This window comes from Leptonychotes weddellii, chromosome 4, assembly GCF_054177405.1.
Source record: "Leptonychotes weddellii isolate Sample4059 chromosome 4, ASM5417740v2, whole genome shotgun sequence".
Classification (NCBI taxonomy): Eukaryota; Metazoa; Chordata; class Mammalia; order Carnivora; family Phocidae; genus Leptonychotes; species Leptonychotes weddellii.
The window spans coordinates 168578408-168597590 of record NC_138372.1 but is presented as its reverse complement, the minus strand read 5'-3'; the positions used below and the strand labels follow the sequence as shown (position 1 = coordinate 168597590).

Sequence of the window (19183 nt, the reverse complement as noted above, 5' to 3'; positions counted from 1 at the left end):
CGCGAGCCACAGTGTGAGCACGCCTTCGGGCTCAGTTGCCACCACCATGCATTTTCTGGGCGTCCGTTGGGCACAGGGAGCTGTCCGGGGCAGTGCCAGGCTTCTGCCCGTGCTGCCAGCCCTCTCACGGGAGAACAGGAAGCCCTGTTTTCCAGAGGGCCCCTTTGGTGGAGCAGCTTCCTTCCCTGTCCCCTTGACAGCCAGCTTCTCAAGCCACGTTCGTCTTGTGGCCTGTGCTGGGGAAGAGCACAGGCTTTGTCAGCCAGGCCCTGCTGGGTCGCCCACTTGCTGGCCTCGAGGACTTCCTAGGGACAGCGTCCTGGCCTCACATGGGCCAGGGGCCGGTGGGCCGTGGGTTAGCGGACGGTGGGTCGGGGTCAGGGCACAGCTCCCACCAGGCATTGGCGGCACTCGGCAGCCAGTCTTCAGATGCTGCTGCCTGGCACGGAGCCTCGCACCTCAGAGAGGCTTACGGTCGTTGGTCCAAGTTGAGGAGGGATTTATGTGCACACAGTTCTCTCGTGAGCAGGCCCGGAGCCTGCCGGCGCTCGGTCACAGCTCTGGGAAGGACTGAGCATGGCCAGAGAGAAGTGCTGGCCACTGTTTAGGCCTCTCCAGCTGAGACCACGTCTCGAAGGAACTTTTCCCATGCAGCTTCCCCTCTGCCCGTTAGCGCAGTGGGCCTGGGGACTAGAGCTGCCGCCCGTGAGTGTGGTGCGCCCACCACTCAGGACCCGCCGGGGGGCGTGCACACCCGTCTACGATCGCTGGGCGGCCGCATCGTGGTGCCCAGAGGGTGCTACTCGTCTTGCTTGTCTGCTGGAGCTCTGCCCCTGCCCTCCGTCGACCCCGTCATCCTGCCCTCTTCACCCAAAGCCTGGCTTCCTGCCCCGAGGCCCCCACGCCTTGCAGGCGCAGCTGGTCGCCCGAGACTCAGGGGGAGTTGGCAGACTCCAGTGTGGGGCTGCTGCTGGCCCTCTGGCCGTGGAGCCGGTGGCCCACACGAGACCCAACTGGAAGCTGGATGTGCCCCGCAGAGTGATCAGTGTGGTCTAGCAGCGGGAGGATGGGGGCTCTGGCGGCAGAGTGCCGGGTTCAAGCGTCGAGCGTCCCTCGCCATCGGTACAGGCAGGTCTCCTCTCCGAGCGTTCAGTCCCTCAACAGTAGAATGGGGACGGTGGTGCAAACCTCTCTGGCTGCCTGCGAGGATAAATGAGATGCGACTGGGCTCTGGACGTTGTCTCACAAGCTTGTCAGTGGAACATCGAGAGATGCCCTGGTGACCTCAGGGCATTGGGGCTGTCCCCTCCACCACTTAGCTACCAGCCCCCCCGCACACCCATCACTTACCACGTGGTGCGTGGGTCCCTCTGTCTCCCTGCACAGCTGGCCCCGTCTCAAGTCAGGAGCGTGGGCTGGGGAACTGCTGGCTGTTGCTGAAGGACAGTGGCTACCGAGCACCTGCTGGAGCTACGGCAGGGCACAGAGCGCACCTCGTCCCTTCACGGAGCTTGCGATGGCAGTGAAGCAGCCCAGGAGAGGTGGTGGGAGTACGGGGTGCGGTGAAGGCGATACTTTGGTCCTCACGGAGCTCTGCGAGGATCGAGTGAAATGATCCCTCAGCATTATTCATTTTGAAAACCACGCAGAAGCTAGGGCACAGCAGCTCCCACCAGAAGAACTTTTCTGCCGTTCACAGAAAGTGAGGGCCGAATGTAAAAACAGCTCCTTGAAGCCACTCGAGAACATTGGAAAGCAGAAGAAGGGAGCAGTGCTGGGCAAGTTCGCATCATTTTATGGCCTTTAGCCTGAAGATGGGCAGCTACGATGCTGGATAGGTGCTGTTACTGGAAGGACCCAAGCACAAAGTTCGGGGCAGAGTTTGAGCCAGGGGAACCCCAAATCCTGCAACATCTCTGCTCATTTTTCTGCCTGTTTTTTTTTTTTTTTAAGATTTTATGTATCTTTTTTTAAAGTTTTTAATTTTCTTAAAGATTTTATTTATTTGAGATAGGGAGGGAGAGCGAGCAAGCGAGCGAGAGCACAAGAAGGGGGAGTGGCAGGCAGAGGGAGAAGCAGGCTCCTCACTGAGCAGGGAGCCTGATGTACGGGGCTCAATCTCAGGACCCTGAGATCATGACCCGAGTCAGAGGCAGACATCCAACCGACTGAGCCACCCAGGCGCCCTATTTATCCATTTTAGAGTGAGAGCGTGAGCGAAGGCAGGGGGAGGGAGAGGGGGAAAGAATCTTAAGCAGATTCCTCACTGAGTGCAGAGACTGACGTGGGGCTCCATCCCACGACCCTGCGATCATGACCTGAGCCAAAACCAAGAGGTGGATACTCAACTGACTGAGCCACCAGTTGGCTGGTTTTTGAAATGGTGGATTTATGGGCCAGAGTTTAAGCAGCTCAGCTAAGAGAATAGGACAGATTTCTGCTGGCTCCTGTTGTAGGGGAGAGTTTTGAGTTTGAGTCTAGCCAAGTTACTTATCCACAGCCTTCAAAGGAATGTAGCAGAATGTAGCGTCTCTGCAGCATATCATTTATACTGTGTAGGGTACCGCTTAGTATTATTAGAGTTTGTAAAATACAGGGAAGATGAAAATGTGACCCTTAGTCCAGAGAAAAGGCAGCAGTGGAGACTCACCCCAAGGTGATGACTGGTTGGAATCCTCAGGTGGGTGTAAGTGTGCTCGGGACGTAAAGGAAAACATGCTCATAGTGGGAAGTAGGAGATCTCAACAGAGAGAAACTGTTGAAGAAGAACCAAATGGAAATTCTGGAACTGAAAACTAATACCTGAGAAAATTAGGGGAGATGGGGGATGACGGAAGAAAGACTGAAGGCTTGGTTGGCAGAAATGATTCAAGAACAGAGAGGACAAAGATGGAGACCAGAAAGGGGCGGGGCCTCGGGACGCCGTGTCAGCAGGTCTGACGCACCTGTGATTGGGGTCCCAGAGGAGGGGAGCTAGAGCAGGGGGCATAAAAAATTTGTGCAGTACTAACTGAAAATCTCCCACATGTTCTGAAAGACGTGTATGTACGGATTCATGGAGCTCAGTGGGGTCCAAGGAGGAGAAAGAAAAAGAAAACTTTGCTTCGGTTCATCATAGTCAGACTGCTAAAAATCAAGAGAAAGAGAAAATCTTGAAAGCACCCGGAGGAAAGGAAGACATTTCACATCCCCAGTCACATGAAATGTCGCCGCCTTCTCTGCAGAAACAGGGGAATGACAGCCTCACAGCTCTGGAGGGCGGTGCGGGAGGAGTTAACCCAGAATTCTTTATTCAGCAAAAATATCCTGTAGAATAGAAGTGAAAGAGATTTTAGGTAAAATACAAGAGCATTTTAGGTAAAATACAAGAGCATTTATAAGAGCAAATACATCAGCAGCTTGCTGTAAGAAATGCTGAGGAAACTAAAGACAGTCCTTTAGGCGGAAGGGACGTGATACCATGTGAACACTCGGTCTTCAGGAAGGAAGAAAGAAGTGGTGAAATGGGAGGTAAAAATAAAGCGTTTTCCTTTTAATTCCCTTAAATACGACTGTGTACAGTGCGGAGCGGGGTTTACACTGTCTGTAGATGGGATGCACGTATCGTGTACTGTGAAGAGGCTCGGGCGCAAAGACACAGACGATTGCAAGGTTCTTTCTTACCTTTCTTACGTGCTGAGCTTCTCTTCCACTAGACTGAAAAGATGGTGTGTAATGAAATCTCTAGAGCAGCCACTTACAAAATGATGCTAAAAAGCCAATACATAAATTAAAATGGAATGCAAGGCAGTATTCCGTTAACTTGGCCAAAAGCAGGCAGGAACAGGGGTGCAGAGAAACAAGGAGGGGCAGAGACAGCGAGTAGTAATGTGGCACGTAAGGAATTATCTCAGCCACGTAAGGAATTCCACTACGCGCAAGTGGACAAAACAGGCCAGAGAGCGGGGTCGGCAGAATGGCTGAAGAAGAGCCGTTGATGTGCTGAGAGCGACACCCACTCTTAGAATATGACACAGTGGCTTGAGAATGGACGGATCGAGATCTGCCGTGCGAGTAGGAAGCCCGAGTTCGCGGGGACGCGCATATCCACCTCAGACAAAGTGGACGTCAAGTAGAGACGGGCATTGCCGGCGAGAGAGGGGGCAGCTCACGGGATGAAAAGGTCAGTGATGAGGCACAACCGCTGGGAATGTGTGTGCTCCTGACAAACGGGGCTCGGGGATACATAAGGCAGAGATGAGCAGAACTCCAGATTTCGCTGCCATGCCCCCAGGGCAGGCCCAGCGGGTCCCGGGCAGGTCGTGGGTGCTGATCCCCCGGCACCTGGACCAGCAGTGTGCGCGTTGCCTGAGCCAGGAGCCACGAAGACGTGATGCCAGGAGGGAGTGCTTGTGGCCAAGGAGGGTGCGGGGTCGGGGGGGTGCGCAGCGGTTGGGTGAGCCTCGGCATCTCACTAGAGAGCGTGGGCTTGTCGGGAACCCGGCGTCTTGGGAGGGTTTGGTATCACCGGGTAGGTGGATGCAGGCCTGGCAGGTGAGGGTGTTCCAGGGATGGAGGGGGCCAGCCACAGCCCCCCTGGACCGGAGCGGGGTTCACGGGCTGGCCTCTGCAGCCCGAGGATGGGTGAACAGAGGGTCGGTGGTTGGGGTCTTCTCGCCAGCCAGTCAGTGTTTATCAGTAAAGTTGTGCCATATTAAAAACCCCGACAAAAGTAAGAGTCCACGTACCCAGGGGTAAGAGCGCTTTCCGTTCTCTGTGAGACGGTGACCGTGTCGCACACGTGGGGTAGTTTCGCTCGCGGTCCTTCCTGGGCAGCGTGGGCCCGGCCTGGGCGGTTGCTGCTGCCCCCCTGCCTGCCCTTGCCGAGGAGAGGCGGGGCCCCAGGCCTGCCGCAGGAGCCAGGGCACGTCGCCGACACCCCCAGCAGTGCTGGGACATGGGTACCGTCTGCTGACGTGCAGCAGGGCCGCGGTTCTGCCCGGTGCAGAGGCCGAAGAGACGCCTCGAACTGTGGACTGCGTGCGCGGGTGTTCAGTGGGAGGGTGCTTCCCTCTGCCGGACGAGTGCGGCTCCCGGTGGCGCACCCAGCACCCCGTTCCCCAGGGCCCGTGGTGCTGTAGCGCGCTAACCGGGGGATCGCTGGCGGCCCGGAGGCTGTCCTTGTCGGAGTAAACGTTTCATTGAGATAGGACACAGGTGCACTGTGGCGGCCTGTGGCAGGGGGACGCGTCCCCAGTGACCCCCAGCCAGGTCAAGAAGAGAACACACCGGCCCCGAAGCCCCCACCCCTCCTAAGGGCCACCGCCTCCCCGGCTTCGGCAGTAGAACCCCCATTAGCCACTTGGACTTCACGTAAGCGGTCCGCACGCTGTGAGCCGCTCCGCGCCTGGCACGTGTGGGGTCCGGCTTGTGCGTTGCTGCAGCCTGGTCCCCCAGCTGAGTGTGGCGCTCTGGTGTGTGCAGTGTCCCGTTCCCCTGGCGGCGGGCACGGGGTTTGTGCGATAGGGTGGTCCTACCTCCTCCCTGTGTGACCCAGCGCAGGTTACCTAACCTCTCTGAGCTTCACCGGGACAGTGGGCACAATAATCCCTACCTCCTGGGGCAGTTAGGAGGGTCAGAGCAGAGTGGATATCTGGTGCCAGGTAGAACGCCTTGGCTCCAGCGGAACGCCAGCCCAGGCCTCCCCTCTCGCTGGCCCCTTGGCCTCTCGGAAGCCCACCGCGGGGGTCGTGGAGCCTGTCAGTGGCTGTGCGGCCCCCCAGCAGGACTCCTGTGATGGATTTCGGGCAGTGAGGCCCAGAACGGCCCCGAATAGCGGCGGGGGCGGTCCTCACTCCTGCCCCAGTTCTGGGCTGATGCGGGTGCGGAGCCTGGGCCCCTGGTGCCGGTGAGGCGGCGTCGAGCAGCCGGAGGCGTGCGGCCCCGCGGACGCCTGGTCTCCGTGTGTGCGCGGCCGCTCCAGGCTCTGCTGCGTCTAGCAAGTGCCGCTGTCGGGGACGCCTGCTCCGAGGCCCAGGTGCTGGCCTCCGGCTCCCTGATGCTTCTCGGTCGGGCGTTGGTGGGTTTCAGATCTCTCAGTTCAGAGGTAGGCTCTTGGACCCCACGGTGCCTCCGCTGGCCCCGGGTGCAGGTGTGCACGTGTGTCTGTGCGTGCTTGCCCCGTGACAGCCGCCCCGTGTCTGCCGCAGGCCTTCCGGAGCAGTACTACAGCCTCACTTGGTTCCTGAGCCCCATCCTCGGCCTCATCTTCACGCCCATCATCGGCTCCGCCAGTGACCGCTGCACCCTGAGCTGGGGCCGCCGGCGGCCCTTCATCCTCGCCCTGTGCGTCGGCGTGCTCTTCGGCGTGGCACTCTTCCTAAACGGCTCTGCCATCGGTGAGTGTCCCTCCGCTGCGGCCCGGGAGACGGGCCGTGCTCTCGGCGCCGTAGGTCAGCCTGGCCGGCCGCGGGCTGGCGCAGGGCTTCCGGGCTGTCCTGGCAGGGCTGGGGCCGGGCCCCACGTGGGAACGCCGTGGGGACCCGTTCACAGGGAAGCACTTCCTGTTGTGACCCGCTGGTGTCCCCTGCGTATCTGACAGCGCGTCCTGTTTCCAGCGTTGTTTCAGAAATTCCCCCTTCTTTTTTCTCCTTTTCTCAGACTTGGTATTGAAAGTGGCCAGACCCAAGCCCATACTTGTTTTTTTGTCTCGTGTACTCACGGTTTGTTTTGCCTTTGTTGTTGTTTTGTTTTGTAATTAAAGCCAGTCTATGTGGGAAAATAGTTTTTACCCTGAGGGAGCCCATCAAAACCATTCAAAACAAGACCTTGTTTTCTGGCAGTGACTTTTTAAGACCGAGGCTTCATCTGTGTTCTCACGTATGCCAGTGGGCGCCAAGTCTGCGTCAAGTGAGGTGGAAGCGGTGACGTTGGATCACTCACGGAGAGGCCCCAGAAACCCTCGGTTTCTCAGGGGCCTGTGTGGGGCTGGGCTGGGTCCCAGGAAGGCCACTACAGCCGGCTGGCCAGAAGTCCAGAGGGAGCGAGGGGGCTGCTTTCTGGGAACCGTGGGCATGGGGCTGCTGGTGCTCTCAGCCTGTCCCCTTCAGCCTACGGAGCAGGTGTCCCTTGCCAGCACTTTGACCCAGAGAGAAAGTGTGGCGTTCTGCAAAGCGGTGTCTGTGGGGCCGGCATGGCAGTGACGTGGGGGCTCTGGCCCCCGCCTGGCACCCTGTCTAGCTGTGCTCACGCTTCTCCTGGGCTTCTCCCCTGCACCTCCCATGCTGCAGCTAACTTGCCCCAGGGCCCAGGTTCTCTACCCACAGCCCCTCCGCATCCATGGGTACAGGATGCCAGCTGGCCTCATGGACCCAGCTGTAGCTCGGCCATCGGGGTACCAGGTCTCTGGGTTCACGGCAGGTGAGATGTGGCATGTGATTGCCACTTCCTCTGAGTGCCTACAACCTGCTGAGGGAGGAATTGTCCTGGAAGCGGGGCCATTCCCGTCGCTCCTCAGAGCCGCACCTTTCTGGAACACGGGCTGCTCCCCGAATGTGCTTGACGACCCCGGGGCAGGTGCACGTCCGTGGGCTGGGGTGGTCTGTCACCAGAGGTCTGACTGTGGCCCTCCGCACAGCTGGCCCGTGTTTCTGGCTTGGTGCCTTGGGTACGGTCCGAGTACGACACGTCATCAGTGTTGGCCTTGGAAGGTTCATTCTTCTTGGAAAATAAACACATGCTCACCACGGAGCATCAGTGAGACAAACTCAGTCTTCCGCTGGAAGGTGTGAAACTACAGTGGAGGACCAGGGAGACCCATCACGTGTTCAGTAAGCGCCGAAGGAGCAGCCCCACAGGCCCTGGCCCCGTGTGGTGCGTGTGACTGTGTCACACATCGCCTTTTCTCCGAACACGGTCCTCCTTCCCCAGTGAAGGTTGGGGAGCAAGGATCCTTTTCCCTTTTTAGTTGCAAAATGTGAAGGTAAGTAAGCTTTGAGGTTCACCGAACAGTTAATGTGACCGGGGAGCAGAAGTAACCCTGCAAATAACAGAAATGGAAAAAACAAGGCCTGTCTTCTGTACTGAACGTCTGTGCCCAGGAGCACACCCCTTTCTGGCGTTGGCGAGAGCGTCCCCATCTCCCCTTGTAGGTGGCCGTCTGCTCTTAGGAGCTGAGATCTGACTGCCCCTGTATGTTTGGTCAGGTCTGTCCCTTGGCGATGTCCCCAACCGGCAGCCCATTGGCATTGTCCTCACAGTGCTGGGGGTGGTCGTCCTGGATTTCAGTGCCGACGCAACCGAGGGCCCCATCCGGGCCTACCTGCTGGATGTGGTGGACAGCGAGGAGCAGGACATGGCCCTTAACATCCACGCCTTCTCTGCTGGTGAGATCTTGCCCCTGGCCCCCAACCCTCACCCGGCTTGTCCCAGGTTGACCAGTGTAGGGGAGGCTGTTCCCAAGGCCCTCCTCCCCACATCGGGCGGCACTGGATGGTGCTGGTCAGTGAGGCGGTGAGCAGGCTGCTGCTAACCTCCCCTTGTACTCGGGCACTGTTCACATCCGTTGGGAACAGCAGCTTCCTGAGCTTAAGGGATGGCGGTCAGTGCTGCCCAGAGTCCCGGGCAACCATCTGTTTCCTATCCTGGCAGATAGCTGCTCCTGATTCCTTAGGCAGGAGTCTGTTAAGCCAGAACTCCAAACCTAGGGTCAACTGTAGTTTCTCATCTTGTTTTTCCTACCATTTATTCATTTTCCATCCCCAAAACTTGTCCTGACTCAGGACATAGCTACGAATGCTGGCTCTGGTCGCGATTGAGGGTGAGGGCCCTTCGAGATCTTTCCTAGCTGCCCCCCCCCCCCCCCGCCCCGGGAGGCAGGGTCGAGGTGCCCCACATTGCTCACGGGCTCCATCTGTCTCTCCCACCCACTCAGGCCTTGGCGGGGCCATCGGCTACGTGCTGGGGGGGCTGGACTGGACCCAGACCTTCTTGGGCGCCTGGTTCCGGACCCAGAACCAGGTGCTCTTCTTCTTCGCGGCCATCATCTTCGTGGTGTCGGTGGCCCTGCACCTGTTCAGCATCGAGGAGGAGCAGTACAGCCCCCAGCAGGAGCGGGGCGGGGAGGTGGCCGACGCCCTGCCCCCCACCGCCCGTGCGAACGTTCTGGATGGCGGCATGGCCCTGTTCCCCGAGGAGGTGCAGTCGGAGCACGAGCTCACGCTGGACTACCTGAGCGTGGACATGGTGCGCAGCAAGAGCGACTCGGTGCTGCACGTGCCGGACGCCGCCCTGGACCTGGAGCCCGAGCTGCCCTTCCTGCCCGACATCGAGCCCTCCCTCTTCCACGACGGCTCGTACCCCGGCACCCCCCGCAGCACCAGCCAGGAGCTCACCCGAGCCAGGCCGCCGCCCCGCCTGGCCTCCCTGCTCGGGGAGACGGCGAAAGAGGACGAGACGCTGCTCGATAATCACTTGAACGAGGCCAAGGTGCCCAATGGCAGCGGCTCGCCGCCGATCGACGGCCCCGTGGGCTACAGCAGGGCGGACGGGAAGCCCGCCGCCGCGGCGGGCTCCACGAGGCGGCGCAGGCACGTGTTCCGGCGGCAGGCCTCCAGCACCTTCTCCTACTACGGCAAGATCGGCTCCCACCGCTACCGCTTCCGGCGGGCCAACGCCGTGGTGCTCATCAAGCCCTCGCGCAGCACGAGCGACCTGTACGAGCTGCAGAAGCGGCAGCGGCAGCGCTGCCGGCGCCGGCACCAGAGCGGGGCCACCACGTCGAGCGGCGACACGGAGAGCGAGGAGGGCGAGGGCGACACCACGGTGCGGCTGCTCTGGCTGTCCATGCTGAAGATGCCCCAGGAGCTGACGCGCCTGTGTCTCTGCCACCTGCTCACCTGGTTCTCCGTCATCGCCGAGGCCGTCTTCTACACCGACTTCATGGGCCAGGTCATCTTCGAAGGGGACCCCAAGGTGAGCGCCCGGGCGCGCGTGCCCGCGGCCGCGGCCGAGAGGCTGCTCCCGGGGCCCGGGGGCTGGGTGCAGGCGGCCAGCGTGCAGCCCTGCTGCTGTGGTTGGAGGTCCTCAGAGTCGCTGGGGACGCCGGGGGCTCCACGAGGCGGGAGCGGCTGCAGAGGCTGGGGGGGGGGCACTGCCACTGCTGGGCACCAGCCTGCCCCAGGGCTCAGCGGCTCCACGGAGGGCCCCTCTGCCCCGCGGCCCGGCCCGGCCGGGACCTGCTTCTGTTCCCCATGCCATCAGCTGGCGCCGACCTGTGGCTGCGTGGCCCGACATTGGGCCAGATGGCCTCAGCCCAGGCTCCAGCACAGGGCAGGGGCGAGGCTGGGGCGGGGCGGGGCGGGGAGGGGGGGTTAACACCGCCTGCTCGGGGCCCAGCCGGGACTGTGGCTGAGTCTCCTGTCGGTCAGTGTAGCGTTCATCACTGTTTGTAAAGTGAACAGCCTGCCTGCAGTTGAGACGTAAAGTCACTTTCTTTGCCCAAAGGGTGTGGCACGTGAGCCCTGCCCCCCTGAACCGCAGTCTCATTTCTGGAACAGGCCCCCTCCAACTCGACCTCCTGGCAGGCCTACAACGCTGGCGTGAAGATGGGCTGCTGGGGCCTGGTGATTTACGCGGCCACTGGTGCAATTTGCTCAGGTAAGCGATCCTCAAGGTGGAGAAGCGTTGCTCCCTGGGCGATGCTCAGCGACGGGAAATAGGGCCAAGGTCATCCTGCTGGGAAGGCGGGCCTGACTTTGAACAGGACTGTTGTTCAGGGGCAGACACATGGAAACTTGTGTGTCTAGAATTGGGCATCCTGAGACCCCATGCAGGCTGTCCTGTGTGTGTTGGTTCCTGCCAGGGGGCTCCTCAGAGAGGGTCTCTGCTGGGGATGGGGTCAGGGGAACGGGGGAACTCCAGGAACCGTGCCCGCAAGCCTGGGAGAGGGGTCTTTTGCATCTCAGCCAGGAGGACAGGGAGAGGTGGTGCCGGCATCCCAAGACCTGTATGAGGGCGTGAGGTGTGTTTGCAGCCGTCAGGGTGGCTGTGGGAGCAGTTTGCCGTGGGGCAGAGGCCTTTCCCTGGAGGTGCAGTTTATCCTTGAGGATGGGGGTCGGGGTGACATGCTTAGGCACACCTTCCGGAAATGGGGCACAGTCAGGGTCCGGGGTCCCCTAAACAAGTCTGGCCTAGGTCCTGCCCATTTTCTACATGAACCGTGGAGGGGGAGGTCAGCTTTGTTTCAGCCTGGCCTGGACCTGAGGATGGCCAAGGTGAAGGCCATGAAGCAGTGGGAAGCCCGCCTGACCGTCACCACAGCACTGTCTGTGTTTGACAGAGAAGTTCTCAGGAAGCCTCAGAGATGCTTCCTGGGGGAGGTAACATTAAGCCGCTGGGTCAGAAAGGGTCAGCAGGAGTCTGTCCCTCTAGACCCAGGGGTTTACCCGTGAGGAAACCAGCCACAACTCGAGATCCCACGTCAAGACTGGGTGTGGGGCTGGACTGGTGGGAAGGGTCTGGGCCAGGCCGGCCTGCGGGGCGGGGAAGCCCCAGGGAGCCACAGGATGGGACCAGGCTCCGGGCTCTGGGACCCAGGAGGGCTCACGTCTGAGGTGCTGGAGCCCCGGGGAGTTGAGTGAGGCACGGTTTGCTGCAAGCTGTTGGGGGCGAGTGGGCCGCGATGTGGGGGCAGGTGGGCATCGAAGGAGCCTCCGTGGAGTAGAGGCGGCGGGGTGTGGTGGGGGGCGCCCGACGGGAGTGAGGTGGGCACGCAGCTCAGGGCCTTGTGGCCACACTCTCTCTACAGCCCTGTTACAGAAGTACTTGGACAACTACGATCTGAGCATCAGGGTCATCTACGTGCTGGGGACTCTGGGCTTCTCCATCGGCACAGCCGTGATGGCCATGTTTGCCAACGTCTATGTCGCCATGATCATGATCAGCACCATGGGCATAGTCTCCATGAGCATCTCCTACTGCCCCTACGCCCTGCTCGGGCAGTACCATGACATCAAGGAGGTGCGTCCATGGCTGGGGGGCGGGGGACAGTGGATGAAGTGCTGGGGCACAAGGTCACCAGCCCAAAGTGTACATCAGGTCACATCATCAGACCCATCTGGCTCCAAAGCCCATGCTCTTCTCCACTCATCTCGAGGCAGAGCTCTGTACCTTCCACTTGGGGGACATTTGGGGTGATCCCCCTAGGTCTCTGGTTCTGAAGGGACCCACAAGAGCCGCCACCTGCCTGGGTCAGTCTGGGGCCCAGGCTTCCTGGCTGCAATGCTCTGTACCTTCAGTGGCCTGGGTCACTGGTACCTGCCTGGAGGCTTCAGTTGCATCTTGAGGGATTTTGGCTGGGCACCTATTGTCCCCTCACAGACCCCTGAGGACTGCCAGCACTATCCTGTCCAGTCGAGCGTGAGGCACCTGGGTCAGTCTGTGCTTTGAGTAGCTACATTGAAGAGGGAGTAGACAGGTGAAATCACTTTAATGGTGTATTTTGTTTATCGCAGTACATCCAAAACACCGTTATTTCAACACATTCAGTATAAAATATTGATTATTCTCCCCAAGTCTTGAAATGAGTGTGTATCTCATACCTACAGTTCCTCTCGATTCAGACCAGCCATCTTTCAAAGTGCTCAGTAGCCACAGTGCTGGTGTAGACCGTGGTTCTCAAACTTCAAACACAGACCCTAAAAGGAAAGGAAGAAACACAAAAAAGCTCGGATTTCTTTCTTCCTAAGCCTAAGCTATGTTTAATCTTCTCTTGCACAATTATAGAAGCAAAGTAAATCCACTGTGATTAGGTTCCTACCAAATACCAAACTAATGAAAATCCAAAGAACAGCATTATTTTTTAAATAAGCTTTTTAGTTGGAGCATAATATGACTACAAGAAAAGTACACAAACTGTAAGTGAAGAGCTTAGTGGATTTTTGGAAAACAAACTGGAAAAACTAATGCAGACCCAGAAACAACGGAAAGCTGGGCCTCGTCCTAACCTCTGACCCCGTGTAGTCATCTTGCCAGTGTTTGAACCTTGTGCGACTGGAATATCTGCTTCGACTTCACGCCTGTGCTTAGAGAGGGCGGTTCTTCCTCCCCTTTCGTCTCTCCCCATGTGGCCACAGTCTGTGCTCCGTGCTGCTGGTGCTGGCATTGGGTGGCACCCTTGTTTCTGGTCCCCCTGTCCTCTCTTCCACTGGCTGGTCTGTCCTCAGACAAGTGTTCTACTGTTCTGAGTAGCTTCGTAGTAAGACCCGAAACCTGGTGCTGTGTGTCCTTCAACTTTGTTGTTCTTTATGATTGTCTTGGGTGTTCTTGACGGTTTACTTTTCATCTAAAAGTTAGATCAGTTTCTAGGCTTTTGCATTGGAAACACATTGATTAAATAGATGAATTTGGGGAGAGTTATAAACTTTATAGTACTGAGCCTTTCGACTCATAAATACGGTATATTCTTCTATTAATTCTTACAGCATATCTGTGGATTCTTTTGGACGTCACGCACAATCACATCATCCGTGTATAAGATTTATTTTTTCTTTTCCAATCCTTAATACATCTTATTTATTTTCCTTGCCTTATTGCAATGGCCAGAATCTCCAATGCAATGTTGAATAGAAGTGGGACGGGGTCAGGGAGACAGGCTGAGTGGTCGCCAAGCAGCTGAGTGGAAGGCAAGTTTTGTTTCCAGACTTCTGAGCTAATAATTTGAACCACAGGGATGTTGACCGACGGCTCAGCCCCCCACCTCCGCCACGGCCCTCACTCTTGTGCTCTCTTCTCTTGCAGTATGTGCACCACAGCCCCGGGAACTCCAGGCGCGGCTTTGGCATAGACTGCGCAATCCTCTCCTGCCAAGTGTACATCTCCCAGATCCTGGTGGCGTCCGCCCTCGGGGGCGTGGTGGACGCCGTTGGGAGCGTGCGTGTCATTCCCGTGGTGGCCTCCGTGGGCTCTTTCTTGGGCTTCCTGACAGCCACGTTCCTGGTGATCTACCCGGAGGTGTCTGAGGAGGCCAAGGAGGAGCAGAAAGGCCTGTCGCGCCAGCCGTCAGGTGACGGCGGGGACGGCGGCCAGAAGCCCACTGTGCTGACGCTCTCCCGGAAGCAGGGCCCGCAGGGGCTGGTGGAGACGGAGTCCGTGGTCTGAGCCTCGCCCCTGTGCACACACATTCCGGGGGGGGGGGGGGTGGCGGGGGGGGCAGGGGTGGTCACTGTTGCTTTGGTGGCAGCACAGAGTCCCTTTACAACACGGGTGGGGGTGCGGTGGTGGTAGGGTAGGCCTGAGCCACTAGGCAAAGACACCACGCTAATTACTTTTTCCACAATTAAAAAAATCATTTGAAATATTTTTTTTTTAATTGAAAAGGATCTTCTGATTTCAACTCTTTTATTCCGCAGGTAATTACTCTGCATGTTTTTAAAATTATAAGTCAGATTTACAATAGACACAAGCAGTTTAGAGAAAAGTAAGATTTTCATTTCCAAGGTTATAACTGAAAACTAAAGTACGTGCTGTCCTTCGTGTAGCCAGTGACTGAACCTTTCCACACCTCTCTGGACGCCTGCAGGCGTCGGGACTTTCTGTCAGATCTCACGTTTTGTTGGTGCTGCAGTTATTGGAGAGTATTTTTCTTCATCATCGTTTTAGAAAACCATTTTTTTTCTTTCAAAACTGGTTTCCTTAGACGAAACAGCGTTTCTTCTTTTCCTCAGAGATTCTGACAGATGGCGCGAGTAGCAGGCCTGCCTCTGGGCAGTGGGAGGCGGCAGCCGCCCCCCACCCCCACCCCCACCCCCGGGGAGGCAGGGCCCCAGGGACCCCGTGGGCGGGAGAGGGTGATCGGAGGGTGACCTGCGGGGACGGCGGGCTGGGATGGGCACCCGCGGCGGGCAGCGTTCCAACTTAGCAGATGGGCCCCCTGGTAGGCGGGCGCGCATGTCCATGCCCGGACCCCTGAGAGGTGGTGGACTCTTTCATTGCACTTTGACTCGTGTTTAAACCATTTGTTGGGGAAATCATGAGGGCAGAGCTCCAGGCGTGGCCTTGCCCCCTGGGTCCTGCCGCCAGGCCTACCTCGGGTGTGTGGGGCGCTGCCCCGGCGCGTGTGAACTCCTCATGCTGGGACTCCTCTGACCTCTTCTGACCTCTTCGCCTGCTCCCCCCGCTGATGCTGGGACTGGAGCAGTGGCAAAGTGAAGCAAGTGTCTGGGCCCGAAGGAAGGTCCACTCCCCCAGAGGACTCTGGCGGTGTTTTCTGCTTTCAGCGTCTAAGCCAAACCTGGACTTTGGGGAAAGTACAGTCACAAAATGCTGCAGCTACTTGGGAATGCTTTCCAAACCACAGTCTCTTTATAACTGAGGAGTTTCTGCTTTTCTTACTTGGAATGGTCAGTCTAAGCTTCCTGGTGTCACCTGGACACAGACGACGGTAATACTTCGCTGCCTCAAGTTGTTTTTTAAATAAAGACCTTTAGGATGCATGAACAATCATGCTGCAATATGATCATTCTAAAGCAAATATATATACATACATATATATATATTTCAAGATGAGACTAAGCAGTTTTTAAATAAATTACTTGAATTTTCTGTGTATGCCAAGGACTGGCTGTCTAGCGTACTTGGCCAGCCTCTGGCCGCGCCGTGTCTCCCAGCCGCCGGTGGTGTGGCGTGCTGTGCTGTGCAGGTCCTGTTTGCGTCTAAGGACCCGCGGGGCCCGTCCACTCGGGAGCCCAGGGCCTCGGAGGGCTGGCAACCAGGATGCGAGCGTTTCCGCATGTTCACGCGTGAGGCTGGCCGCGTGAATGTGGAGCTCGGACAGGGAGAGTCTGTCCTGCTGCTGGAAGCGCCGCTGGCCTGGGCACAAAGCCCCAGCCTCCTGCGCCAGCCGGGCTGGGCACCCTGGGCAGGTCCCTGTATCCAGTTCACCCCAGCCCCCGACGGCTCTGCGGCCCTGGGTCCCCCTGCGTTGGTTCTCAGGGCCCCAGGAGGGTCCTCCAGGGCACAGCCTCCGTCTAGCCAGCCTGCTCCGTAGGGGTCTCCCTGCGGCCAGAAAAGTGGGAAAAGTGGGCGGCAGGGGAGTGGACTATGCGGGTGGTGGTGGAACAGTCCCGAATCCAGACGTGAAGTGAAGGAGCATGTGCCTCTGGGCCGCCCGCCTCCCCCCAGGGCCGGACTCACGAGGCCTGGCTGGGACTCGGCGTTTAGGCACGAGGGCCTTACGGTGGGACCACTGTCATCAAAGCGTGTTAGCCCTTGATGTCCCAGCCTTCCACTTCACCCTGCTCTGAAATACCAAGGACCCCAGAGGACACGTGCCTGAGGCCCCTGTTAGAAGAGGAACAGTGCAGCCCTCCCAGGACCAGCCGGCCCGGGGCCGAGGTGCTTCAGTAGCTGTCGAACGTGGATGTTTAAGACCAGTCTTTCTCACTCCGTAGGTCTGGTCTGTGCAGACCTGCGAGGAGAGGGAGGTGCCTTGTGGTTTGGATCAGAGTCGGTCTCCGGAGCTGCCTTCCTGGGCCCTCGTCCCGGGTGCGAGCACAGAGGGGCGCCTCTGCCCGCCCTCGCGGTGACACGTCAGGATCGCACTGAGTGTCTTAAGAGCCGCGAGGAGGAGCCGGCCGTGGGCACAACGTGGTTGCGCTCTGTGGCTCGGCGGGGGTGGGAGGCGGTGTTTTCTAATGCGGTAGCTCAGGTGGGCCCCGGGGGGACGCAGGAGAACGTCCCAGAGCAGGCCATCTTTGACCTGGTGACAGAGGGTTCTGTGACAGGCCCGCGCGTGCCCGCTGGGTGGGCTGGCAGGTGTCGATGCCCGGGACAGGGGTCCCGGGGTTTGTGGGCACAGGTCCGTGGGCTGGGAGTGTGGCCAGCAGTTGGTTGCTGTGTAGTGTAAATGGGCTTGTTACCAAAACAGGGTAACGTGGGTCTGATTTGCACTTTGGTTCCCTATAAAAGTCAACGAAGTAAAAAATCAAGGAGAAGACCCGAACCCGTGCAGCCCAAGTCTGGACTGTGCTGGAGCCGGGGTGGGGGGAGGCTGTCGTGTCAGGCCAGGCCGCCTGCCTCTGCACCCCTTCGTCCCTGTTCTGTTGGCAGAGCGCCGCTGTGACCCTCCGGGTGGCTGAGGGCAGGCGTCTCAGCCGGCAGCATCCGCGGCCCCCACTCCCCCCACCCCCGGTTGGAGGTCCTGGAGCCCCTGTGAGCGCCAGGCCGGGCTGGCCAGCGCCCCTCCTCCCCCCAGCCCAGAGGTGCTCAGGTGTGTTCCTTAAAGGTACCAGTGTGTGGGAAGTGGGTCTCTGACCCCCAAATCCCCAAAGGGCAACCGGTGTGGGGGGCTGCAGGAAGCAGGACGTGGAGGGGAGCTGAGCTCGGGCTGAGGGGCGGGGCTTCCTGTCCAGCCCCCCGGGGTGGCACAGCCTGGCAGCCTGTGATGGCTTCCGTGGGTGTCTGACGACTAGAGGAGGTGCTGACTGTTCCCTTCGGGGTCTGATGGTGCCTGCAGCAGCTGGAGATGGCAGCACCTGTCACCGACCAAGCTTGTAAAACACCCGCAGCTCACAACTGACCCACACCCGCTTCGCGAGAGACACTGTCCGGCTGACCCTCAGTGAGGGCGCTGGCAGCCCGTCCTCTGGGATGGCGCTGCTGGGGACAGACCCGTCTCGTCGTGTTGTATCCGCGGGCATCCATCTTCCTGCCTGCTTCGGGGCCACTTCCCGAGCACTCCTGGAGGGGGACTCAGCCCAGCGCCCACGGGGAGTGGGGTTGATGCGGCCCAGCCCTGCACACGCGGCCCATCTGGGGGCCCAGCCTCAAAGCTGCGCGTTACCTCCTCGCGGGAAGCCAGCCGCCACCGTTCCGGCCGAACCCCGAGTCTTGAGACGGCCCCTTGGCCAGCCCATCCTCCGGAGCCGGCTGTTTCCACCGGGACCTCGGGCAGAGCTGAGTGCCCACCCCCCACCTGCTGAGTCCGCTGGCTCTCCCCTGGGCTGCCGGGGGCACATCTCCTTGTGCCACGGACTGACACGGTCTCTTGGTGGCAGAAGGACCCGTTTGCTGGAAGTGCCTCTTGTTTCGAGAAACTCCCCTGGCATCTCGGAACAACACTGTTTAGTTCCATTGTGAACTGGCCACAGGACAACATTTCTTACCAACTTACTAAGTGGGGGCGGTGTACTAGCTCTTGCTGGTTTTAGCAACGATGTAAGTGTGTGTTAAACACATAGTGTTTTATGAGGAAAAGGGATTGTAAAGAAGAGTAATACCGCATATTAACTTTTTTTATTAGGTGGTGAGAAGTGGCCTGATGTCTGCGTGTCTGTACGCGGAGCCCTCGGTTGGTTGTGTTGTTTCCTTCCAGGTACGCTGAGCTTGTCGGCCTCGTTGTTGTGCACACGGCTGTTTGTGGAGCACTCCATCTCCACGCACAGGCCGGCCTGGCCTCCCCCCAGGGCCTCCCTGGATCTGTTTTGCTGTAACTCTGCGGTTAAATCTTAATAAACCTTCCCTACCAGGTGACCACGTGGGTGTGTCTGAGTCACTTCCCCTCAGCCCCTCCCTGTGCCTGCAGCTGGGCTGGGGACCTAGGCCTGCCCTGTCCCCCTCCGGCCCCGGGTGGGTCTCATGGGGGGAGGGCAGAGAGCCCCAGGCCTGCCGCTGAGTGTGGACAAAGTATGGGCTCACCAAGTCTTCCGAGAACCTCACCCCACCCCCAGTTCCCAAGCCTGGGGGCCCGAGTTGGAACCCCCAGCACAGGCCACCTTCAGCCCGGGCCCCTCCAGGACAGCTCCCTCGGCCAGAGGCTCTGCCTGCCTCCCGGGGCCCAGGGGCGTCCAGGTAGGAGCCTGCTGGCTATGCCCAGAGGGCCGGCCCGGGGCTGGGGCCCCAGGACAGGTGTGGCCACAGGTCTGGCCCTCCCCTCCTGTGAAGAGGGGGAGCTGCTCAGAAGCTGGGCCTGCATCTCTGGCCACACGGGTAAGCAGCTGAAGCCTGAGGTTCGGGGTGCCTGCGCCTCAGGCTGCGTGGGGCCCTGGGCGGCAGAAGCTGCTGCCACCCCCTGGGGTGGCCCCGGAGGAAGCCGGGGCGGCGGGGGGGGGGGGGGGGGGGGGGGGGGGGGCCGTGTGGTCCCGGCGGGGTCCCTGGTGAGGGGGTGGTGGCTGAGGCTGGAGGCCCCTGGAGCTCTGTGCAGCCTTCC

The 19183-nt window shown here is 59.4% G+C and overlaps 1 protein-coding gene across 3 annotated transcripts in view; it reads left to right on the top strand.

The window, feature by feature from the left end:
* Positions 1–15591, top strand: part of SLC45A4 (solute carrier family 45 member 4) — a 75922-nt gene extending 60331 nt beyond the window's left edge. For 2 of the 3 annotated variants that reach the window (XM_081816587.1, XM_081816586.1), the window contains 6 exons: positions 6189–6377; positions 8184–8363; positions 8912–9951; positions 10536–10635; positions 11786–11997; positions 13777–15591. In XM_081816587.1, the coding sequence (XP_081672713.1) occupies positions 6189–6377; positions 8184–8363; positions 8912–9951; positions 10536–10635; positions 11786–11997; positions 13777–14136 (2081 nt within the window). In that variant the 3' untranslated portion in view covers positions 14137–15591. The remainder of the gene's footprint in view (positions 1–6188; positions 6378–8183; positions 8364–8911; positions 9952–10535; positions 10636–11785; positions 11998–13776) is intronic. The other variant, XM_081816589.1, reaches the window with a different exon arrangement.
* Positions 15592–19183: the final 3592 nt, after the last annotated feature.